General features: G+C 45.7%; 2 protein-coding genes across 2 annotated transcripts; one reads left to right on the top strand and one right to left on the bottom strand.

The window, feature by feature from the left end:
* The first annotated feature begins 2,133 nt into the window (after window positions 1-2,133).
* Window positions 2,134-15,008, top strand: sema3c (sema domain, immunoglobulin domain (Ig), short basic domain, secreted, (semaphorin) 3C). Its single transcript, XM_047023256.1, has 14 exons — window positions 2,134-2,541; window positions 2,813-2,945; window positions 4,143-4,262; window positions 4,475-4,617; window positions 4,725-4,839; window positions 5,173-5,242; window positions 6,138-6,282; window positions 6,563-6,785; window positions 8,898-8,986; window positions 9,546-9,587; window positions 9,780-9,937; window positions 10,689-10,756; window positions 11,437-11,567; window positions 12,531-15,008. Exons 1-14 carry the CDS (start codon window positions 2,134-2,136, stop codon window positions 12,924-12,926), a joined length of 2,241 nt encoding a protein of 746 aa, XP_046879212.1. The 3' UTR covers window positions 12,927-15,008.
* A 557-nt stretch (window positions 15,009-15,565) lies between these two features.
* On the bottom strand, window positions 15,566-20,279 carry cd36 (CD36 molecule (thrombospondin receptor)). The gene is made up of 12 exons (XM_047022943.1): window positions 20,122-20,279; window positions 19,679-19,839; window positions 19,198-19,342; window positions 18,461-18,616; window positions 18,220-18,311; window positions 18,056-18,105; window positions 17,778-17,847; window positions 17,191-17,378; window positions 16,927-17,045; window positions 16,657-16,730; window positions 16,517-16,571; window positions 15,566-16,250 (listed from the first exon to the last, which is right to left on the bottom strand). The coding sequence occupies exons 1-12, from the start codon at window positions 20,245-20,247 to the stop codon at window positions 16,080-16,082; spliced, it is 1,407 nt and encodes a 468-aa protein (XP_046878899.1). The 5' UTR covers window positions 20,248-20,279; the 3' UTR covers window positions 15,566-16,079.

The following is a 20,279-nucleotide window of genomic DNA, read 5'->3' as shown; positions in this document are numbered from 1 at the left end:
CCTTCGGGAAAGCCACCGTGACAGCCTCAAGGTTACAGCCTCAAATATCAGCCTCTCTGAGACCAGAGAAGGGAGGGATGGTGGGAGGGAGGAGCACTGCCTTCTGGGACGTCTGCCCTTGTGTCCGCCAGCAGGAACCCTGGAAGTAAGAGCGGGAAACCCCTCCAGGAGAGACGTGCGGTTCCTGCAGTCTAACCATAGCAGCGTCTGCCAAAAGCTAATAAGCATGAAGCTCTGAGGCAGACTCTCTCGGCTGGGCCTCGTCTTGTGTCACGTGGGCTTTTGTTTGAAAGGTTCTGTTTCACCCCTCCTGGCTCGAACGTGTCAGAGTCTTAGTCTGGCTCTGGTAAGTATGCTAAGATGCTATTATGGGATGTTAATGCGTAGGCCTGGCCGCATTGTATCTGAGGCCGGCCAGGTTGAGTCACTCCCCGGCATGGAAGACGACTGACAGGGGCGCCCGTGTGTACAGGAGTGACGCCAGTGTTCAGACTGGCGAGGAATGGCGGCGTTCAGTGCCAGAGACAGACAGCGTCCAGATCTCAACACCACCACTTTGAGAGGAACCTGGTTTCCTAAACACTAGTCCCGCAGTGACTGAAGCATCTTCATCACATCCCCCTGCCAGGAGATAGAGAGGGGGGATGGGGATAGTCACAAAGGTGCCTGTAAAAGTTGGATGAATCACTTGACTGAGGGGTAGGGGCCCAAGGGAAGGGGGGTGAACCACATGATGTTAACACATTAGGAAGAAAGTCCTCCTCTCCTTCATGGAATGTTCCATTCAATATCCCATCCAGACCAGTGACTGTAAAAACCAGGCGCAGGACACCACAGGATCATGTGGAATGCACTTCATCTCTTCTTTTTTGCCAAAGAGGTCAAAGAACGTCAGAATGTGTGACCCCCCCCAAATTTCTTTTTTTTACAATTATTATTATTTTTTTTTTTTTAAGAATGTGTGTTACCGCCATAACTTCTTCCCAAAGGAGTTAAAACTTCAAGTCATGGTTTGGGGTAGTTATTTCATCCCTTAACACTAATCTGGAACCATATTTTCTGATTTGGAGCCATCACAGAGCCATTACTACAAAAGTCACAATTTCTGACGGCAGTCAAAATGTGTGACCAAAAAAATAAAAAATCTATAAAAATGTTTAAAAGAATGTGTGTTCCCACCGTAACTGCTTCCCAAAGGAGTTAAAACTTCAAACAATGGTTTAGGGTAGTTATTTAACTCCTTAACACTAATCTGGAACCTTATTTTCTGATTTGGAGCCATCACAGAGCCATTACCACAAGGGTCACCATTTCTGACGGCCGTCAGAATGTGTGACCCCAAAAAAAGATCGAAATGATGTGTGACCCCACCGTAACTGCTTCCCAAAGGAGATAAAACTTCAAACAATGGTTTAGGGTAGTTATTTAACTCCTTAACACTAATCTGGAACCATATTTTCTGATTTGGAGCCATCACAGAACCATTACCACAAAGGTCACCATTTCTGACGGCCATCAGAATATGTGACCCCAAAAAAAAGATTTAAATTATGTGTGACCCCACCGTAACTGCTTCCCAAAGGAGATACAACTTCAATCAATGGTTTGGGGTAGTTATTTTATCCCTTCACACTAATCTGGAACCATATTTTCTAATTTGGAGCCATCATAGAGCCATTACCACAGAGGTCACCATTTCTGACGGCCGTCAGAATGTGCCCGATCACATCCCAGAACTTGAGATAGAACTCGGCCGGCAGTCCATCGAGGCCCGGCACCTTCCGCCGGCCCATGCGCCTCAGTGCTCCCTCCAGCTCCCTAAGGGACAACGGTGCCTCTATGGCCGCCGCCAGATCTGGAGGCGCCCGCCGGGTCAACGCGTTAAGCAAGACCTTGTCATAACTTGCATCTACCTCCCTAGCACTAAACAAAACACGGTAGTAGTCGGTGGCGGCCTCCACCATACGGGCAGGCTCCATTGCTATGTGGCCCCGGAGGTCCCTCACCCCCGCGAACACTGACCTCCTCTTCGCCGCCTTTAAAGAGGCAAGGAAAGAGGCCGAGCACATCTCATTCCCTTCCAAGAAATCTTGACGCGCCCTCAAGAGGTAGGCGCGAGCACGAGGCTCGTGGATGACCCTAAAACGGACCTTGAGAGCGGCACACCGCTGCACGTCGGGGGACACTTACAGGTTTCCCAAGCGATGCTCCAGCTCAAGGTGGTGCTGCAGCCGTGCGATCTCCGCCCTCAAAGCCTTCGCCTGCCTCCTGCAGTGCCCCTGGATAAAGTCCCTTAGTCAGGCCTTAACAGTCTCCCACCACCCCTGCGTAGAAGGGCTTAAGGCCCACAAGGCCCTGATAGAAATGGGCCACGGAGTTGCAGAACGCCTGCTCCTCCAGGACCCCCAGGTTGAGGCACCAGTACCCCCGACCAAAGACCGGCACCCGGGCCTGCACCGTCAAGAGGACCCCATCATCGTCCGAGAAAAATACATGGAGCACCCGGCCCGACACCGGTCCCAAAGACCGAGGCAAGAAGACGTAGCCTAAACGCTTCTGGACCCCACGGGAATTACGCCCGTCCAAATGAGGGGTAGTGCGCTAAACAAAACCCTCCAAGCTTCCACACTTACTTCACCCGTGCCCCCTAACTCCACATTGAAACCCCCCCCCACCACCAACACCCGGTTTGTGGCACAATGAGGGGCCACACACTCAACCAATTCCCCCCTCGCCACCCTCCCCTGTGGCCCATACACACAGATCACCCTCAACCTAATATCCCCCACACATTCCCCCAATATTTCAATAGAAACCTGTCTCTCTATTCCTGATTCCCTCTCTTGTCCTGCAGGAGCAAGTGTTCCACATCGACTCGCGAGCGGAATCTGGCAAGGGTCGCTGCTCCTTCAATCCCCAGGTCAACACTGTCTCCGTCATGCTCAGTGAGTCCTATTTATCTCTCTGTCTCTCTCGGTCTCTCTATGTCTGTCTCTCTTCCTCTCCTCCTTCCTCTCTGTCTTTCTACCTCTCTCTCCGGTCTCTCTATGGCGTCTGCCTGTTTCTGGTCTCATCTCTGTCTCTCTCTCCGTAGATGTATTTTTATCTCTTCACCCCACACATGCCCCCATGGCCCCCTCCATTCCCCCCTCACCCCTCCTTATCTGCGACCTCTCAGGTCAGGCCGCACACCCCCTATGTCACGCCATGTTGTCCTCTTGATCTCTGATTGGTCCGTGCGTGTCAGGTTGCTGTTGACACAGTCAGATAGCGGGGCTGAGGAGCCGACGTGTCGCACGCAACATCTCGGCTTTCCGACACTCGAGCGTCGCCGAGTCAGCGGCCTCATCTGGCAGCGTAGGACATCCGGTCACAAGGGGCGGGCGAGCAGGGAGGACACTGAACGTCAACCCCCACCCCCCTCTGCTCTGCCAACCCCCTCACCCGAGAGCACTGGCAGGCTTGCTGTGTGAGAGCAGTGATCCAGCACTGGGGAGAGGTAGCCCCTGACTCAGACCAGAACAATCAGAGCCAGTGTCTGGGCCAGATAAAAGAGACCTTATCTGTATCTGCCCGTCCCCACACTGAAGTCCCCTCATACTGGACTCTGTAGGGCTGTCGGGAGGCCTGTCAACACTTTCCCTCCAAGAACGGCCAGGCTTGGACCAGGGCCATAACCCCAGAAAGCTACAGGCCTGGGGTTTAGAGGCTGGGCGTGAAGGGAGGCTGGGACTGGGGGGGGCTGATGGAATGATGAAGTGACAGAGTAATGGAATGATAGAAAGCATGTTGCCAAAGGATTGCCCTCTGTGCTAGGCTATTAGTGGAGTAAAGTGAGTCTCAAACACAAGGCCTGTAAATCTGGCCAAGGTTAACTGCATTAGCGATTTACTGTCATCATGATAGACTTTCTGTTTCAGGCGAAGCAATCAATCACAGAAGAATTTCCATCACTGTTATTGCACTTGGAAAATATTTTTGAGTGTCTGTTAAGAGGTGTTAAAAGGTCAGCGCCTAAAGCAGTGTGGGAGTTGTAGTGTTTTGTTTGGTCAGGTGTGTGTGTGTGTGTGTGTGTGTGTGTGTGTGTGTGTGTGTGTGTGTGTGAAGATGACCAGATGCCATACTGTGTGTGCTCTCCTCAGACCAGGAGCTGTTCTCAGGCATGTATATTGACTTCATGGGGACAGATGCTGCCATCTTCAGGAGCCTCACCATCAGGAACGCAGTGAGGACAGACCAGCACAACTCCAAGTGGCTGAGTGGTGAGCTATAATGATGCACTTTATCCTTCCATTGACTGCTGATGAACATAGCAATGACATAATGATAATGATGATGATGAAGCTGACTAGAATGGATTCAACTACAATCTCGAGATTGCAGATATACTTACTTTTCTCAAGTACTGTACATCTAAGAGAAGCAAACCGCCCAGCATTGTTTCGGACTACAACGTTTACTTTGCCTCTCTTAGAACCCATCTTCATCGATGCCCAGTTGATACCAGACGGATCGGACCCCAACGATGCAAAACTTTATTTCTTCTTCCGGGAAAGAATGACAGACAACAGCGGAAATACCAAGAACATCCACACCATGGTCGCCAGAGTGTGTCCGGTAAGTGTGTTCAAGAAGAATGGTGAATGTATGTGGGTGTGTTTTTGTTGAGTGTTTGTGTGTGTGTGTAATCTTTTAGATGTTAAACATAATGTCTGGATTTGTAGAATGACATCGGAGGCCAGCGGAGCTTGGTGAATAAGTGGACCACCTTCCTGAAGGCCCGGATGGTGTGTTCAGTGCTGGAGGAGGATGGCACTGAGACTCACTTTGATGAGCTTGGTGAGACAAACACACACACTCTTAAATGTATCGATGAATCCCACCAGCCCAGACCTACAGCATGCAAATAGTCAGTCAGTTAAGGCCTGCAAATCACCATATTATCAGATTTACAGGTTTTGGTCATTTATGAGCAGTATCCATCTGACTTTGAAATGAAAGCCAATGCAGGAGAGTCCTGTCTTACAATGCGTTTGTCTTTGAGTCTAGGCCTATCACAGCATGTTAGTTCATTCCTCCCCACTCCCCTTCATGCCCTCTTCATGACCATGACTGATGAAGAGTCCGCTAAATGCTGACTCACAAGATGAATCTGTGTTCTGTCCCTACCAGAGAGTGTGTTTTTACTGGAGACTGAGCAGCCTAAAAGCTTGCTGGTGTTTGGAGTCTTCACGTCAACAAGGTGAGGCCAATGCTAATATTGCTCTCGGGCCTTGGATGCTATGCTAACTATGCTAGCCAGCACCAGATCTAAGTGGGAGTCATGTGATGAGGGATTCCCTGCGGAGAGGAGACAGTGTCTTGTTACAGTAAAGTAACGGCTAACTCAAGAGACTCATATATACGCTGCTAGAGTGTTGACTTAGACTATGGTTCTCACATTTATTATCTACCTTTATGTGCAGTGTTAGTGTTGCAGCAGACTATTTCTCACCTTTTTTACAAAGTCTATTTTTGAATAGTGCTCTGCAACACTTTCCCATTAAAAATGAGTGTTGATGCAAGGAAGATACACTTATACTGGATTATATCAATAATGTTGCATGTTTTAGCGATGTTGCTCATAGTAACAAGCCAGTGTTAATATGTACTGGTCAATCTACAAGGTCATTCTGTCCTCTAATTGGTCTGCATAGTTAACCTCTTGTGACCTTGCAACAGGCCCTTGTTTCACCGGTAACCCGAGAACCAGATCAAGGCTACAGTAGTGTTGCCGGTCTGTCTGTCTCTAGCCAATTGAAACAGAGGGAGCCTTGAGGTCTCAGCACACTTTGTTATTTCTATGTCCACAATGTGTTTCTTCCTTTTCCTCTCCTTCACACGACTGTGGTCTGCTCTTTGAACAAAAGGGCTTTTCTGTTTAACACTAGTGTGGTTAGAAGTGACCGGGACAATCCACACCATATCCTTCTGGTGGGGGGTGTGGAGCAGGGCGCGGTGTCCCCTCTGGAGGATGGCAGTGGTTCCACCCAGATGATATGCCTTAGATCTCTGAAAAACAGCAGGTTTCGGAGGGACTGTGATGTTTTAACTGGGCGGATTCACAGATCCTGAATTTGTGTGTCTCCTCCCCCCAGCTCTGTGTTTAAGGGCTCGGCCGTGTGTGCGTACAACATGGCTGACATTCTGACCGTCTTCAACGGGCCATTCGCACACAGAGAGGGGCCTAACTTCCAGTGGGTGGCCTACCAGGGGCGCATCCCCTATCCCCGGCCTGGAACTGTGAGTTCAGCAGCCCTGAGAAAACCTCTGTCACTCATTGCATGACAGTACACGCGAATAACTGAAAGAAATATTCAGTATCTCGTAACAGTGATAAAGAGAGATTGAGCAATATACAGTCTGTGTTTTTATGTTTATCATGCTCATTTCAAAAAGTCTGACTGGAAATAGATCCACCTATGTCACAGAGCTAATCTCTCTCCTCTTATCTATATTCCCCTCTCTTTCTTTATCTCCTATCTTTTAATCTCTTCTTGCTATCTCTCCTCTCTGCGTGCAGTGCCCTGGTGGGGCGTTCACTCCAGACATCCACTCAACCAAGGAGTTCCCAGACGAGGTGGTGACGTTCGTCAGAAATCACCCAGTCATGTATAATTCCATCTACCCAATCGGCAGACGGCCCCTGGTGGTGCGCACCAACGCTGACTACAAGTACACGTCCATCGCTGTGGACCAGGTCATCGCTGCTGACGGCCACTACCAGGTGCTGTTTCTGGGAACAGGTACTGGACACCATGCACCCTCTGGTCCACCTTCAATGTTGCCGTGAACCGGGTTTCGTCCAGGATGCGTCACGTTAGAATGACTGATGTTGTGAAACATTTCCTTCTTTGGAACAGATCCAGTGTCCCCATCTGTGCCTTTTGCTTTGTTCTCACTATCTCATCCTTTTTACTGACTGTGCAGTGTGTTTCAATGCAATTCCTGTCAGTGCATTTAACACAATTGATCAAAATGGCTGCTGCCACATTTTTCCATCCATAATGCTGACTCAAAGTCAGAGGAAAGCAATTATCTACTTTGAGCACGGATGTGTAAGGCCAATCAGAGCACAGCTGTTTCATCACTCCTGCACAGTAGCCCACCGGTATGTGGCACAAACATTTGTACACGCTCCATAAAAATGTGTAGAAATGAGATTTGTGATCGTGCGATACACTTTTTCTATGAATTATGAGTTTTTAGAGAGTACACCCACTGCTAGAACTGTCAGTGACAGATAGGCAAGGTACGTAGAAGTGGGGCCTGGTCCAGCAGCCAGCAGCTTTGAGGTAAAGGGATATGGAGTTAGATTAGTTTCATAATTCAAACAAACAAACGCAACACGATTCAAACAAACTTAACACGATCCAAACAAACGCAACACGATTCATACAAACATAACACGATTCAAACAAACGTAACACGATTCACAAATAAATGACCCTATTACATTCGTTTGCAACCTGACAAACACAAGTTACAAATCCCTGCATTCGTTGGTATGAATCCTTGCATTCGTTCGTGTGGATTTTTGGAACTTTCCTGACGCGCTTTGATCCACAAATGCATTTTTTCTAAAAGATATCCTCTGCAGCCTATCAGATGTCTCCAATTTTAGCCAATCACCGGAGAATGTCTAATATGGGTAGACGGGCTCTGCGTTAGCCTAGGAAACACGGAAAATGACTAAACATGAATCCTGCCATTCTCAACAATATTTAATCAGGTATGATCATCGGTTTAATAAGATTAACAAGCAATATTTCACCTACATGCTACCAGACGACATTGCTCGTGATCTGAAGGAGACGATGTCCGTCATTATGGCAGGTTGTTGAAGTCCACATAGACACGTTAATGTGATTGGCTAAAATTGGAAGAGACGATCTGATAGGCTGCTGAGGATATCTTTTAGAAAAAATGCATTTGTGGATCAAAGCGCGTCAGGAAAGTTCCAAAAATCCACACGAACGAATGCAAGGATTCACACCAACGAATGCAGGGATTTGTAACTTGTGTTTGTCAGGTTGCAAACGAATGTAATAAGGTCATTTATTTGTGAATCGCTTTACATTTGTGAATCACGAAATACATTTGTGAATCGTGTTACGTTTGTTTGAATCGTGTTACGTTTGTTTGTTTGATTCGTGTTATGTTTGTATGAATCGTGTTACGTTTGTTTGGATCGTGTTAAGTTTGTTTGAATCGTGTTGCGTTTGTTTGTTTGAATTATGAAACTAATCTAACTCCATAAAGGGATGGTTACTGAGGCAGAACTCTGCTGTGGAGTTGAACCATCCAGGGAGTCTTTCTCTCTCACACACACACAGCTGCTTATGTTTATCAGCCTTCCAGATTCCTGAAGGGACGCCAGCAGTGTCTGCCGGCAGCCGGGTAGGCAGAGCAGCGGGTGCTTTGTGTCTGGGATGAGAGGGGATTTTATCAGGGATTTCCAGGAGCTCATGGCTGTAACTCCTGCTCTCTCTCTCCTCCCTCAGAAAAGGGGGATAAACAGACGTGAGCCTGGGTTGTGGTGCTTCTGTCCTCCCTGTGGCCTATGTCCTCAGATCCTCTGTGAATTCTGAAGTCCCCCCCCACTACTGGGCTCTGTTGATACTGGTCACAGCAATCACGCTTAATTCAAAGACAAATATGTGAGAGGGGAAACAGAGCTGGTTTTATTTATTTTTTCAAGGGTGGTTTCCATTTTGTATTCTAATTCCATGGACCGCACGCACGACCCTTCGGTGCACTTGGCCTGTGGTGAGGTTGGTGTCTGTCTGGACTGTGTGGACTGGACTAATGTCTAAGGACTGTCTCCTGTGTGTGTGTGTTTGTGTGTCCTCCTTCAGATAAAGGAACAGTGCAGAAGGTAATTGCCCTGCCTACCAATCGTTCCCTGGACGAGGATCTAATCCTGGAGGAGCTGGAAGTGTTTAAGGTTCGGTCCTTTCTCTCCCTCTTTCTCTCTCCCTCTCTCTTTCTTTTTCTCTCCCTCGCTATTTCTCCCCTTCCTTTTCACTCTCTCTGACTCTATCTATCTCTCTCTCCCTCTCTCTATTTCTCTTTCCCTCTTCTTCCCTCACATCAAAGGGAAGCAACCAAAGGAAGCTTGGCCACCACACAAAGAGATTTGGAGCAAACAGGGGTGCAGCAGAGAGGGGTGGAGCAGACAGGGGTGGAGCAGAGAGGGGTGGAGCAGCTGGACTGCTAATGCACGGGGCCACGTTCAAGACAGGAGATAGATGACCTGGGCACCATTCGTACAGCTGAGAAACATACACGCCAGATCCAGATACTTTATCACCTCTCCAGAATCTTCACACGTGCTCTCTTGGCCTCGACTGTTGATCTCAGATAGGCCCTGTGTGATGCTAGGTCTGTCAGAGCAAAGTCTGCAGTAGTGTCTGAATGCATCTTGACTGCATTGTGCATTCAATAGTTTCACTTTCACAATGTTGTATTTGGCCAATTTAGTCTTTTATTTGTTTTTATTTCAGAACCAGGCACCAGTGACAAACTTAAGGATATCGTCTAAAAAGGTATGTTGGTATCTCATCCACTACTCAACATCTTTCTATGCAGTATCATACACTGGTGACAATCACTTGTTAAGGACACTGACAAAGCAAAAACATGTATAATAACCCAATATTTTAGCATAAATGCTCCATTCTTCTGTCACTAAGTAATTTATCATCTGTCTGGTTGACCTTTGAACTGTCGACTTACAGCAACAACTTTACGTCAGCTCCGAGCATGGGGTCTCCCAGGTGTCCCTGCACCGTTGCCATGCCTACGGGGAGGCATGTGCCGACTGCTGTCTGGCCAGAGACCCCTACTGTGCCTGGGACGGCCTGAGCTGCTCGCGCTTCTACCCCTCTGGCAAGAGGTACACACTCCTGATAACACACACTTCTACACACACTTCTGATTCTAACACAAACTGGTACACACACTTCTGATTCGAACACACGCTTATACACATCCTCCTGATTCTAACACACACTGGTACACACCCTCCTGATTCCAACACACGATGGTACACACACTTCTGGTTGCAACACAGACTGCTCCAGCTGGGCCCTGCTTGTTAAAGGTTACACATTAACACCTTCCTTCACTTCAGCTTACCTCATGTAATGACTGACAGTAAAAGAAAACGTTTACACAGTAATTGACTCAGTTAAAGTTGTTTTTGTCCAAGAGAAAAGTAAACAGAGACAGGACTACCCAGCATGCACTCCCTACCCCCCCCCCCCCCCCCTCCCACTATCAGTCAGCCACAGGTCATGTTCAGCTTGGTCCTGGAACAGAGAGCATCCCTACCCACTCTCTCGAGCCTCGATCTGCTTGAAAGGTGTCAGCTGTTTATTCTGCGCCATCCTGTAAGTGTTGGAAGTGAGACGGCACCATACGGTGGAATCACACAGTCAGATTTTCCTCAAACAGCCCCGAGTCTGGCTCAACATCCTTCTTTCTTCACTCTCAGTTGACAGAATGGTTGCCATTTGTGGTTTCAGCCAGGAAAGCTCCTAATCCTTTCAGATATATAGTGTTCTGCAGCTTGATAACATACTTTGCAGAGTAATATTAAAAAATGTGTGATGTGTCTCTGTGTGTGTGTACCCTCTGCTACCCAGGAGAAGCAGGAGGCAGGACATTATCCATGGAAACCCTCTAACACAGTGCAGGGGATTCAACCTGAAAGGTATGGTACACCCCATCAATGAACTCACTTCATATTTACCATGCACACCTGATGGGGGCCACTGAATCATCGGAAAGGGTGTCATTTAGATCCAGACCCTCTGGTAATATTCAAGTATGAAGGTTCAGTAACGGGTGCACTCACAGTGTGTTTGCATGTGCCTGGGGATGTGTGAGTGTGTGTATGAGCGTTATGTTTTGGGGGTGTGGTGTTCTCTCCAGTTCAGAGCGATGAGTCAGAGCGTCAGCTGCCATACTTCAGTCCAGCAGTGAGGGAGTCTCAGTCTCGAGGGTTTTCTGTGAACGAATGTGTCCCATGAGATCTTACCATATGGCCATTACACTAATTAGTCTATAAACTGTCATTCATCCAGAACACTGACAGATTACTTGCCAGAACACAAACAAGAGATGACAATGTTGGCAGCTGAAGTCAAGGTCAGCCTGGATCTGTCTGTCAGCAACAGGAAGCTTTTCATTGTGCATGCAAACTCCCATGAAGCAGTGCGCTTGATGATTAGGTTGGGGTTTGATAGGGATGCGAGAGTCACATTCTCATCTTTGGTCTGGTCACCCTCCCCTAACACACAAATATCCAGAACAGAGTGAGATGACTACAGCTCTGCAATCTGCTGATCAGTGATATTGAAGTGTGTACGTGTGTGTGTGTGTGTTTGCTAGCTTACAGAAATGCAGTGGAGATGACGCAGTACGGAGTGAAGAACAACACTACCTTCCTAGAGTGTCTGCCCAAATCTCCCCAGGCTTCCATCCGCTGGCTCATCCAGAGAGACAACGACAGACGGAAAGAGGTCAGAGTTCACGCAGGGGTCAAACATCCCCTTTCAAGGTCACAGATGTGGATAGCTTCATGCGAAACGCAGTAAACTCCCGATTCCCTGTAAATGAATAACAGACGAGCCATAAAATATAATCTCTTTGATATGAATGAGACCAATGACCAGTTCTCCTTTTCCCCCAGCATATTGAGATACATTAGGGAGTACAGAGACTGTTACTGTCTGATATTGTGTCATTCAAGTCATTCAAATGAATGTGCTCTGAGCTTGATCCTAGTTTGCAATGCTTCAGAATTGATATTTCAAGTTTTTTACTGGCGGTGGTACCGAACAGTATAATCAGCTGCAGTAAAGATCAAACAGGATATGGGCCATAACTAATGAGTGGTATTCTCTGCAGGGAAATATTTCAGAAATAACCGACACTTTTAGAAGCTGTCCTAACTCCACCTTATACCATGGTTAAATGGAACTACACACAGGGGGTAGCAGCATGAGATGGACTCACATCTTTAACAAATTTAGCCTTGAATTATTTCTTGCTCATAAAGTTCTTCCATTACTTTGGTATTGGTTTCACTAAAAGGTAGAAAAGCCTGTCCTTATTTAATTTAATTCTTACAGTAAATTGGACATTTTAACTTCCAACTATTATAAGATCCAGCTTGACTCTGAAACTGGTGAACTAGGGGCTAATATTATTATGCCCTGGGAGGGCTATTTCAAGTGATGCATATGAGCCAGTACTTTAAACTGACAGTTTATACAATATTCTATTGTAAGTATGATTGTGAAACCACCTCTCTCTCTCTCTCTCTCTCTCTCTCTCTCTCTCTCTCTCTCTTGCTCTCTCTCTCTCTCTCTCTCTCTCTCTCTCTCTCTCTCTCTCTCTTTCTAAATGTGCCTGTCTCTATGTATCTATCTATATATACGGTATATATATATATTGTGTCCCTCTTCCCCTCCCCCCTCCAGGTAAAGCTGAGTGACAGGGTGCTCTCCACAGAGTACGGCCTGCTCCTACGCTCTGTCCAGCTGTCCGACCAGGGCCTGTACTACTGCCTGGCTACCGAGAACACCTTCAAACGCACCGCGGCCAAAATCCGTCTGAGGGTCCTGAGCGAGGCCATGGTGAGCGTGCTGACAGACAAGCAGCAGTCCCCCTGGGCGTGGGCCAGCTCCCTCCACCCCAAGGCCCTCCTGGCTGCCTTCAGCCCTGCGGAGAGCCTGGCCGTGCAGCAGTACTGCAAGGAGAGGAAGCAGCTCCAGAGCATGCACCAGGGGCCCCTCCGGGGAGACCTGGCCAAGCTCAAGCCTCTGATGGACCACAGGAAGAGCCGGAACCGCCGGAATCACCTTCCCGGGGTTTGAACACAAGGGTTAGGAAGAGTAGGGTGACTCGGTAATAAGCACACACACTCACATACTACCCCCCCCCCACACGCACACACACACACACACACACACACACACACTACAACACAGACTCTGATGTTCCACCCAGTGGATCTAAAGGCTTACTCTGGTCCCTGCTCCATGTCGTGTATGGTGGAGTTGAATGTGAGGGACTGTGATCATAGCCTGGGCTTTCTCTCGTCTTACACTATATGCATGAGGCTCTCGCACCTGAGGGCTGTGATGCAGTATACGCAAACACAACACGAATGATGTGGATTCATGAGTTACAATCAATCGTCACAAATGTCTTTCTTTCTTCAGCTTGAGAGCGCGTCAGGTTGGCTTCAAACACATGCAGAGTACAAATCCTCATGGCTGGGCAATGTGAATAACAGAAACATTGTGGAGTGTGTGAGTATGTTTTACTGTGGACACTGGCTATAAGGCTCGCCCTGCAAAGATAATTTACAATTATAGTCATACTGTGTTTTTGTTTACATCTACTTCACTTAATATTTTTGCTAAATTTACAGATTTATGTTCAAGGTGTCGTGTTAGCCTGTATTCTTAAAGGTATGCTCAGAATTTTTTGTTCTGTTAACATGGAAAGTCCTGCTCCTCCCAGGGTTTCTAACTGTTTCTTTATCTTATGTTCCACCATGGCTGTCTATACAAAGAACAGATTGTCTATGGTGTGGTACTGTGTAAGTTGTCCTAATAAACATACTGTGGTGTCGGAAATTAAAACACAGTGGATATGCCAGAGTACTCCTCCAGTTCAGCTGGCACCCATATGCAAAAACCTTGTACATTGTCTGGAACAGGAACCTGGAAGCTTGGCTATGCACACATGCCTGAATACTCACACACACTCCCACACACTCACGGGTGATACGTTCTTGTGTTTAAGCACAGAGGCATGTTAATGTGGACACGCTTCATCAAAATGTCATACCATATCCTGATTGGGTACTCTGTGGTTGCTAGGTTGCATTTAATCTGTGTATCCCATGAGTGCAGATGTGCCTCCCAAGCCAATAGCCAAAGCAGAATCTTCCCTCTCTCACACACATACACCCTAGCACATACCCTGTCACACACTCTAACACATTAGTAAACACATACATGCTAAATATTCTAATAGGTTTCCTAAACTGAGGATTGCTTGTTACCAAGCCTTCATCTCTGAATCAATACACTATAGCCGACACATTGCAACATGGTGTTGCTACACTGATTGATTGCAGCTTGGCTGTGCATTCACTAATTAGCTCAAGCATTTTAATACAGTTCAATTTAAGGTAAACAACCTTGGGCTAACATTGCTACTTTGTTGACAAATCGTTCTGGTAAATCTGTTTGATTTATACACTGTGTTTCACATCAAGCAACCAATTTGTGCATGGCTAGTTTGTTGTCACTGTACAGAAGCATGTGCCTTTGTGGCTGTTTCTGGTCTTAGAATGGATTACAGTATTGGTTGACCACAATCATAACAGAATCGCATATATATTGGATTTCGTAGTCAGTATAATTCAGTGTTTTGTTCAACTAGGGGAATATTTTTCCTTTCCCTGAAAGCTAGCCGAATCAAGAAGGACATAATGAAACTATTATCAGAGCTATCATAGTGAATTAATCATTCGACTCAAAGTTTGGGAGAGGGTCAAACTAGCTTCCTCATTTTATATAGTGTGAATAAGTCATTCATTTTTTGGTTTCGCCAAGTATAGCCAATGTAGATATAGATGTCTTTGGTTTGTGTACAGTTCATTTCTTATTTTCATCATTGTAACTTATGTTAATGTTGGACTTTTGTGGATATGTGTTCATCAGTGTGACCCTACTGTATATAATTTCAACAATATTAATTCGGTAACCATGACTGTATCTGCACATTGCAGAGATATATTTTCAAATTATTTTTTCATAACTAACATATTGTTCCCATAGGTTTGTCATCATCACAGTTAATGTTGTGTCAATGTTCTCATGAAACTTATGTATTACTATTTATTAATGTAATGTCAGCCTGAATAAATACATTAAACTGTATGTGAATTTTATTGTTGCTGTTCTTAACTTCTGTTCTTAAAAATATATAAACACATTTTTTACCACAATAAAATGTTCATACGTTAGTCACATTCTGTCCTAAAAGGAGTCATTCATAATCTAGCCACTACTGCACAGTTCCCTTGACTAAATATTTCACTGAACACACTGTGTGAGCGGATGGGCACCTGTGACTGTGTTATGGTAGCCGTGGTCAGAGAGAGGAGAGGTGGTCAGGGCATCCAGACATGTCCCTGGTAATCTGAATAAAACACTTCCCTGGATGTCAGCCTCTATTCCCACACTAACTGAGGTCCCGTAACCACAGAAAACCTGCAGTGGGCCATTTAAAACCCATCAAACTAAAGAGTCTCCTCAGTCGGGCAACACACACTTCTTTTTAACCAAACAAACCCAGGTGACATGCTGAACCACAGAATAATCATCTCCTAGACTGATTTTATTCCTGTTTTGATTTACAGGCCGCATGGGGTGAAAAGTAAACTGAATGATATCGCTTTAAAGTGCACAATGGAGGGTTTTGTTCCAAAATGGTCTGGTTTGGATTGAAAATTGTGCCGTGTTAAGACCTTTAAAAGATCCTTTGAGTACAGCATAAAATGAAAAAAAGAAACGATTTTCCTTTTAATAATACTTATGACTCACAGTTCAACATTGAACTGAATGCATTTACATGTTTTCATCTGAATGTTAACACCCCATCAGAGTACCTTTATCTCACAGTGGGAATCCAGCACAGAGAATCACATTAACAGTCCAGTCACATTAGGGGAAGCCTCATCTACAAATCCCCAACTACATTAGGATTTTAGCAAAAAGTTGAACATACCAAACACATTAACAATGTTTAAAACAACGCTATTGACAAATCATTTGAAATTCTCACATTAGTTCCTCTGTGTATCAAAGCAATGCTTTTGGACATTATAAACATTATATTAGCATTATATGCTAAAATTACAAAAATGGCTACATATTTGTCAAAATAGGTCAGAGGCACTATAGCAGCTTGTTGACTTCTATACCATTCATAGATTGTGGAACTTAAGCTCACACAAATTTGCTGTTGTTTCGTCTTATTATACAGTACCCCACCGTACAGAGAACAAATATGGCTGTCCCTATGCCTATCAGAGATTTCTGCACCATGTCCAGCAGCTGGACACGGGACAGCAGCTCTTTCTTAAAGATGTCTGCGGTCTCATCATCGAGCGATGCAGTCTGCCAAAACACACACACAGGAATGAAGACTTCATTAATGACAGCAAGACTATCGTGATACGCCCCCTATGTCAGTTGAGGGAATCTAAAATAATTTACTCTGGGTTCTACATTAATAATTTCATGTTTGTAATGAGTCCAGAATAGAAGAAACATGAATGAAACATTGCTGGGAATGCCTGTTTGGGGTGTACATACTCAATGGGTGACAATAAAAGGTACTACACGATGAGGCAACCATGTGTAGCATGTATCCCATGACTTACCTCATTTAACCAAACTAAAGGGAATATGGTGTAATCCTTCACTTTTTTCAACACACTGTCGAAAAAAGACGGTATGATTAGTGTCCCTTCATAAATCGACAATGTGTATGTTAAGTATAGACCCCATTGCTTGAACTTACGTGATAACCTTTGAGGGTCCATACATCATGTTGACCTGAAGCCTCTTGGCAAACCTCAGAGTGAAGCCTGTGGTCTGACAGAAGCAAACATCCCCATCAGGTACATCACCTGTAAACTAGAACCTAAACAGTGTTAACTAGCTCAGTGCTAGGACATGTTACTACGGATCTATAGGTTGCAGGTTCAAATCCCTTTGAACAAAAGTGTCTGCTAAATGAATACATGACATTACAACTAGCACTAGTGCGCCAGGTTTGTTTGTGGCTTACTGGCTCTACATCCAGGTATGTGAAGTGGTGCTCTATGGAAGGACTCAGGCCCAGTACATCCTCTGTCAGGCTAGGAGTGCCGTACAGGAAATGGGGTAGAGAGATGTAGACCGGAGTTCCTGAGAGGAACAACAACATCATAAACATTTAAACGTTGATGCTTTTCTATTGGAAGTTTGACAGACAATTGATCGCATGTATGGGTGGGATTCGAATCCCTTGGCCAAGATGTCACTAGCTTTCATAGCTGATGCTGGCTCTCACCGTCACGGCATGCACCGACGCCAAGGACTCCTCCTACGGTGCAGTTTTTGGTGGACAGAATGTCCTTGCAGTAACACTGGTTGTCAGGGTTGATGGAGGGGGCAGCTAGAGTCTTCTCATTCAGAGTGTAGCGGTACACCTGGATCCCCTTTAGGTCCTGGCTGGACTCATACTGGGCAGACACAGACCTAAGAGGGATCAGAAGTGTGAGGATTCTCCGTAGACATGTGAGGTACCTTGTTTTACGGGGCTTGGTGAGTGCTAGGCTGACCTCTAGTGGCGATCCACCGAAGCATCAATAACATCAATAACATGACATTAATTGAGAGTAACATCTACAAAATACACTCATGCATTCATTTATTCAGCTTGTATCCAAATCATCTGACTGTGCATGAAATCTGCAGGGTGGGGGGGATACAAACGCAAGATACAAACCTAAACTCCCTTATCATGGTGAGCCACCCACTGTATTATTCTACTATTGACAAACATGGTTCAAATTGAGTGTCGGGACACTCCACAGTGCATGGTGCTATGGTATTGTCGTGATTCGAGCATTCAACATATTCTTTAAAACCCCTCACCTGCAGATGTCTGAGACAAAGAAGAACAAAGGCTTCTTCTTGTCCAGAAACGGAGAAAACGAGGATGCATCTGGAACACACAGTTCAACGATGATAAGGATTTAATATTAGTGAGAATAATGATGAACTTCTACCCTAAGACTTTTTTCCTTAATTCCACTAAAAAAACATACTCCGATGCCAATAACAACAGAAATATGTTAGTCTGGTACTTATAGCCTGTGCTTCTATATAATATTTCCACAGCATAAGAAAAAAAAAAAAACTTCACCACTTACCTGTGCCATTGATCATGTTGCAGTATTTGTCATTCCAGTAAGGCACGGTCCTAAACGACAAAGAATCAACTTCAAATAGTAAACTATTAGAGAACAATTTAGCATTGACATTCTTACCTTAACTTTCTGGTTATTTTAGAGTGGGGGTTCTGAGGGAAACTTACTTCATACCCTGAAACATGTCAATGGTGGAGACTTTGGAGATATCGTCCTTCCCTGTGAAGATATTGTAGGGTCCATCATAGGTATCGTTGTACTGTAAACAGATTGGAGAACAACGGTATGAGGGTAAGAAGACGTTATAAAATCATTTAAACCACCTCTTCCCAACAAATGACTTATATTGTGTCTTTGCATTGCACATTGCATGACTGGTACTGTATAACGCATTATAGCATAACTTACTGGGGCAAAAATGCCCACAGTTCCCTTAAGGATGGGGTCGGTGTAACCCCAGAGAAGGTCCTTGACTGAGCGGCGCTGGAAGAGAGAGGCGTTGTTGTTCTTGATGAGCGTTTCCAAAACCAGGTGAAACGGCTTAGGAATCAGTGTGTACGCACCCTGGAGAGAGAGCACTCATGGTGTGAGATTCAACACACAACTATATTACATCACACATTCATGGCTGGCTGGTTTAAAATGTAAACTCTATTATGAGCACACTTGGCTATGATAATCCTTCCCTTTAACACATAGATAAAGGCATAGTATGAGTTATTAACAGTTTTCTATTATGACTCCAGATATAATGACTTGCAAGAAGACAGGACCATTCATATTGGCTTATCAGCCTTATCAACTGTTTGAGAGCACACCCAAAGATAGACTGTATGACTGCAGTCATGTGGTTAAAATGTCTTACCCAGGTGTTTACTGACGTTCTCCAGCAACACAGTCCAATCTTTTATAGCTAACTCAGCAACATCCTCACGTCGTTTTAAACTCATACCAAAGGAAATTCATTACTTTGATGACTTATGTCATGTAATGCCACTGTGATGTCCCACCAACATTCCATACAAGAACCCAAACATTCGACCAAAGATGAAATCCTCCTGGAAGTCCAGGTTTCCATCTTAAAGTCAAAGACACGCAATGCTAAAAACCCACCCCATTCCTGACAACACAGTGGAGCCACTTACAGCCACAGCCAAGTTGAGGGTAGTGACCATGTCCTCCTCTGGTCCCACAGACATTGAGGGATCAAAGATGGCCCCCGCTGGCAGCAAGTAGGACACAGTGTGGTTGGGAAAGGCTGTTATGTTCTCTTTTGCCAAGTACCTGGTCCTGGGAGAGACAGGTTGGGGGGGGGGGAGGGGTAATTAAAGACAGACAAGTAAAAAAACCTTTAAACTCCAAACACCAGGCATAAACCTTTGAACTGATTATTATGTGTAGAATCAGATTGAGTAGCGTTATCTGTATGAATGACGCTTTGTACAACATGTTCCTGCTAAGGGACAGTACACGTGCAGTGGCATTCAGTTGAAATAATAGATTATAAAAAAGCTATTTAAAAAAAAACATACTTTTTAGGAATAACATTGTGATAGAATGCAAGGATGCATGCAGATGCATCTGATGACATCTTTTGTCTTAGGCTCCAGAGTAAGGCACACCTACTTGTACGCATAGGGTCCCCTCTCCATGACCACAGGCTTGGCTCCATGCTCAAGCACCTCCAGGGGGTTCTTCACGTCAAACAACCAGAACTGTCGATACACCACTGCCCCAGCGGACACCCAGTTGTCATAGGCTGTTGTGCCAGGCTCGATGACAGCCTCCTGCAAGCGGGCAGACACAGAGGATGGCTATTTTTAAACGATGCTCAAGATTTCCAACAGAGCAGCTGCTCCTTCGCTGCCGTATTGAAAACGGCGCATCGCTAATAAAGGCCCTTTGATCTGTCTGCCACCCGAGTCAAGCTGCGCTCTGATTTGAGAGTACAAGTCGTCGCATCGCATCCACATCCCAAACACATGACTGTATGTATCTGCCTATCCCTCTCTCCAGACCACTCCTCACATATGTTTACCTCCCCTGCAAAATAGCAAACCGGCACCAACCTTCTCCACTGTGTCCTTAATGACATTGTTTCCTAGGGGGATAAGGATGCCTCCAAGTACAGCCACCAACGCCCCAAACACAGCTCCCGAGATCAGCCCGCACCTCCTGTCACAGCAGCAGCCCATGGCGTCGGCGGGTGTGTGTGTGTGTACGCGCG

This window comes from Hypomesus transpacificus, chromosome 7 (genome assembly GCF_021917145.1).
Source record: "Hypomesus transpacificus isolate Combined female chromosome 7, fHypTra1, whole genome shotgun sequence".
Classification (NCBI taxonomy): domain Eukaryota; kingdom Metazoa; phylum Chordata; class Actinopteri; order Osmeriformes; family Osmeridae; genus Hypomesus; species Hypomesus transpacificus.
The sequence above is the reverse complement of the archived record's forward strand: the minus strand, read 5'-3'. Positions and strand labels throughout refer to the sequence as shown.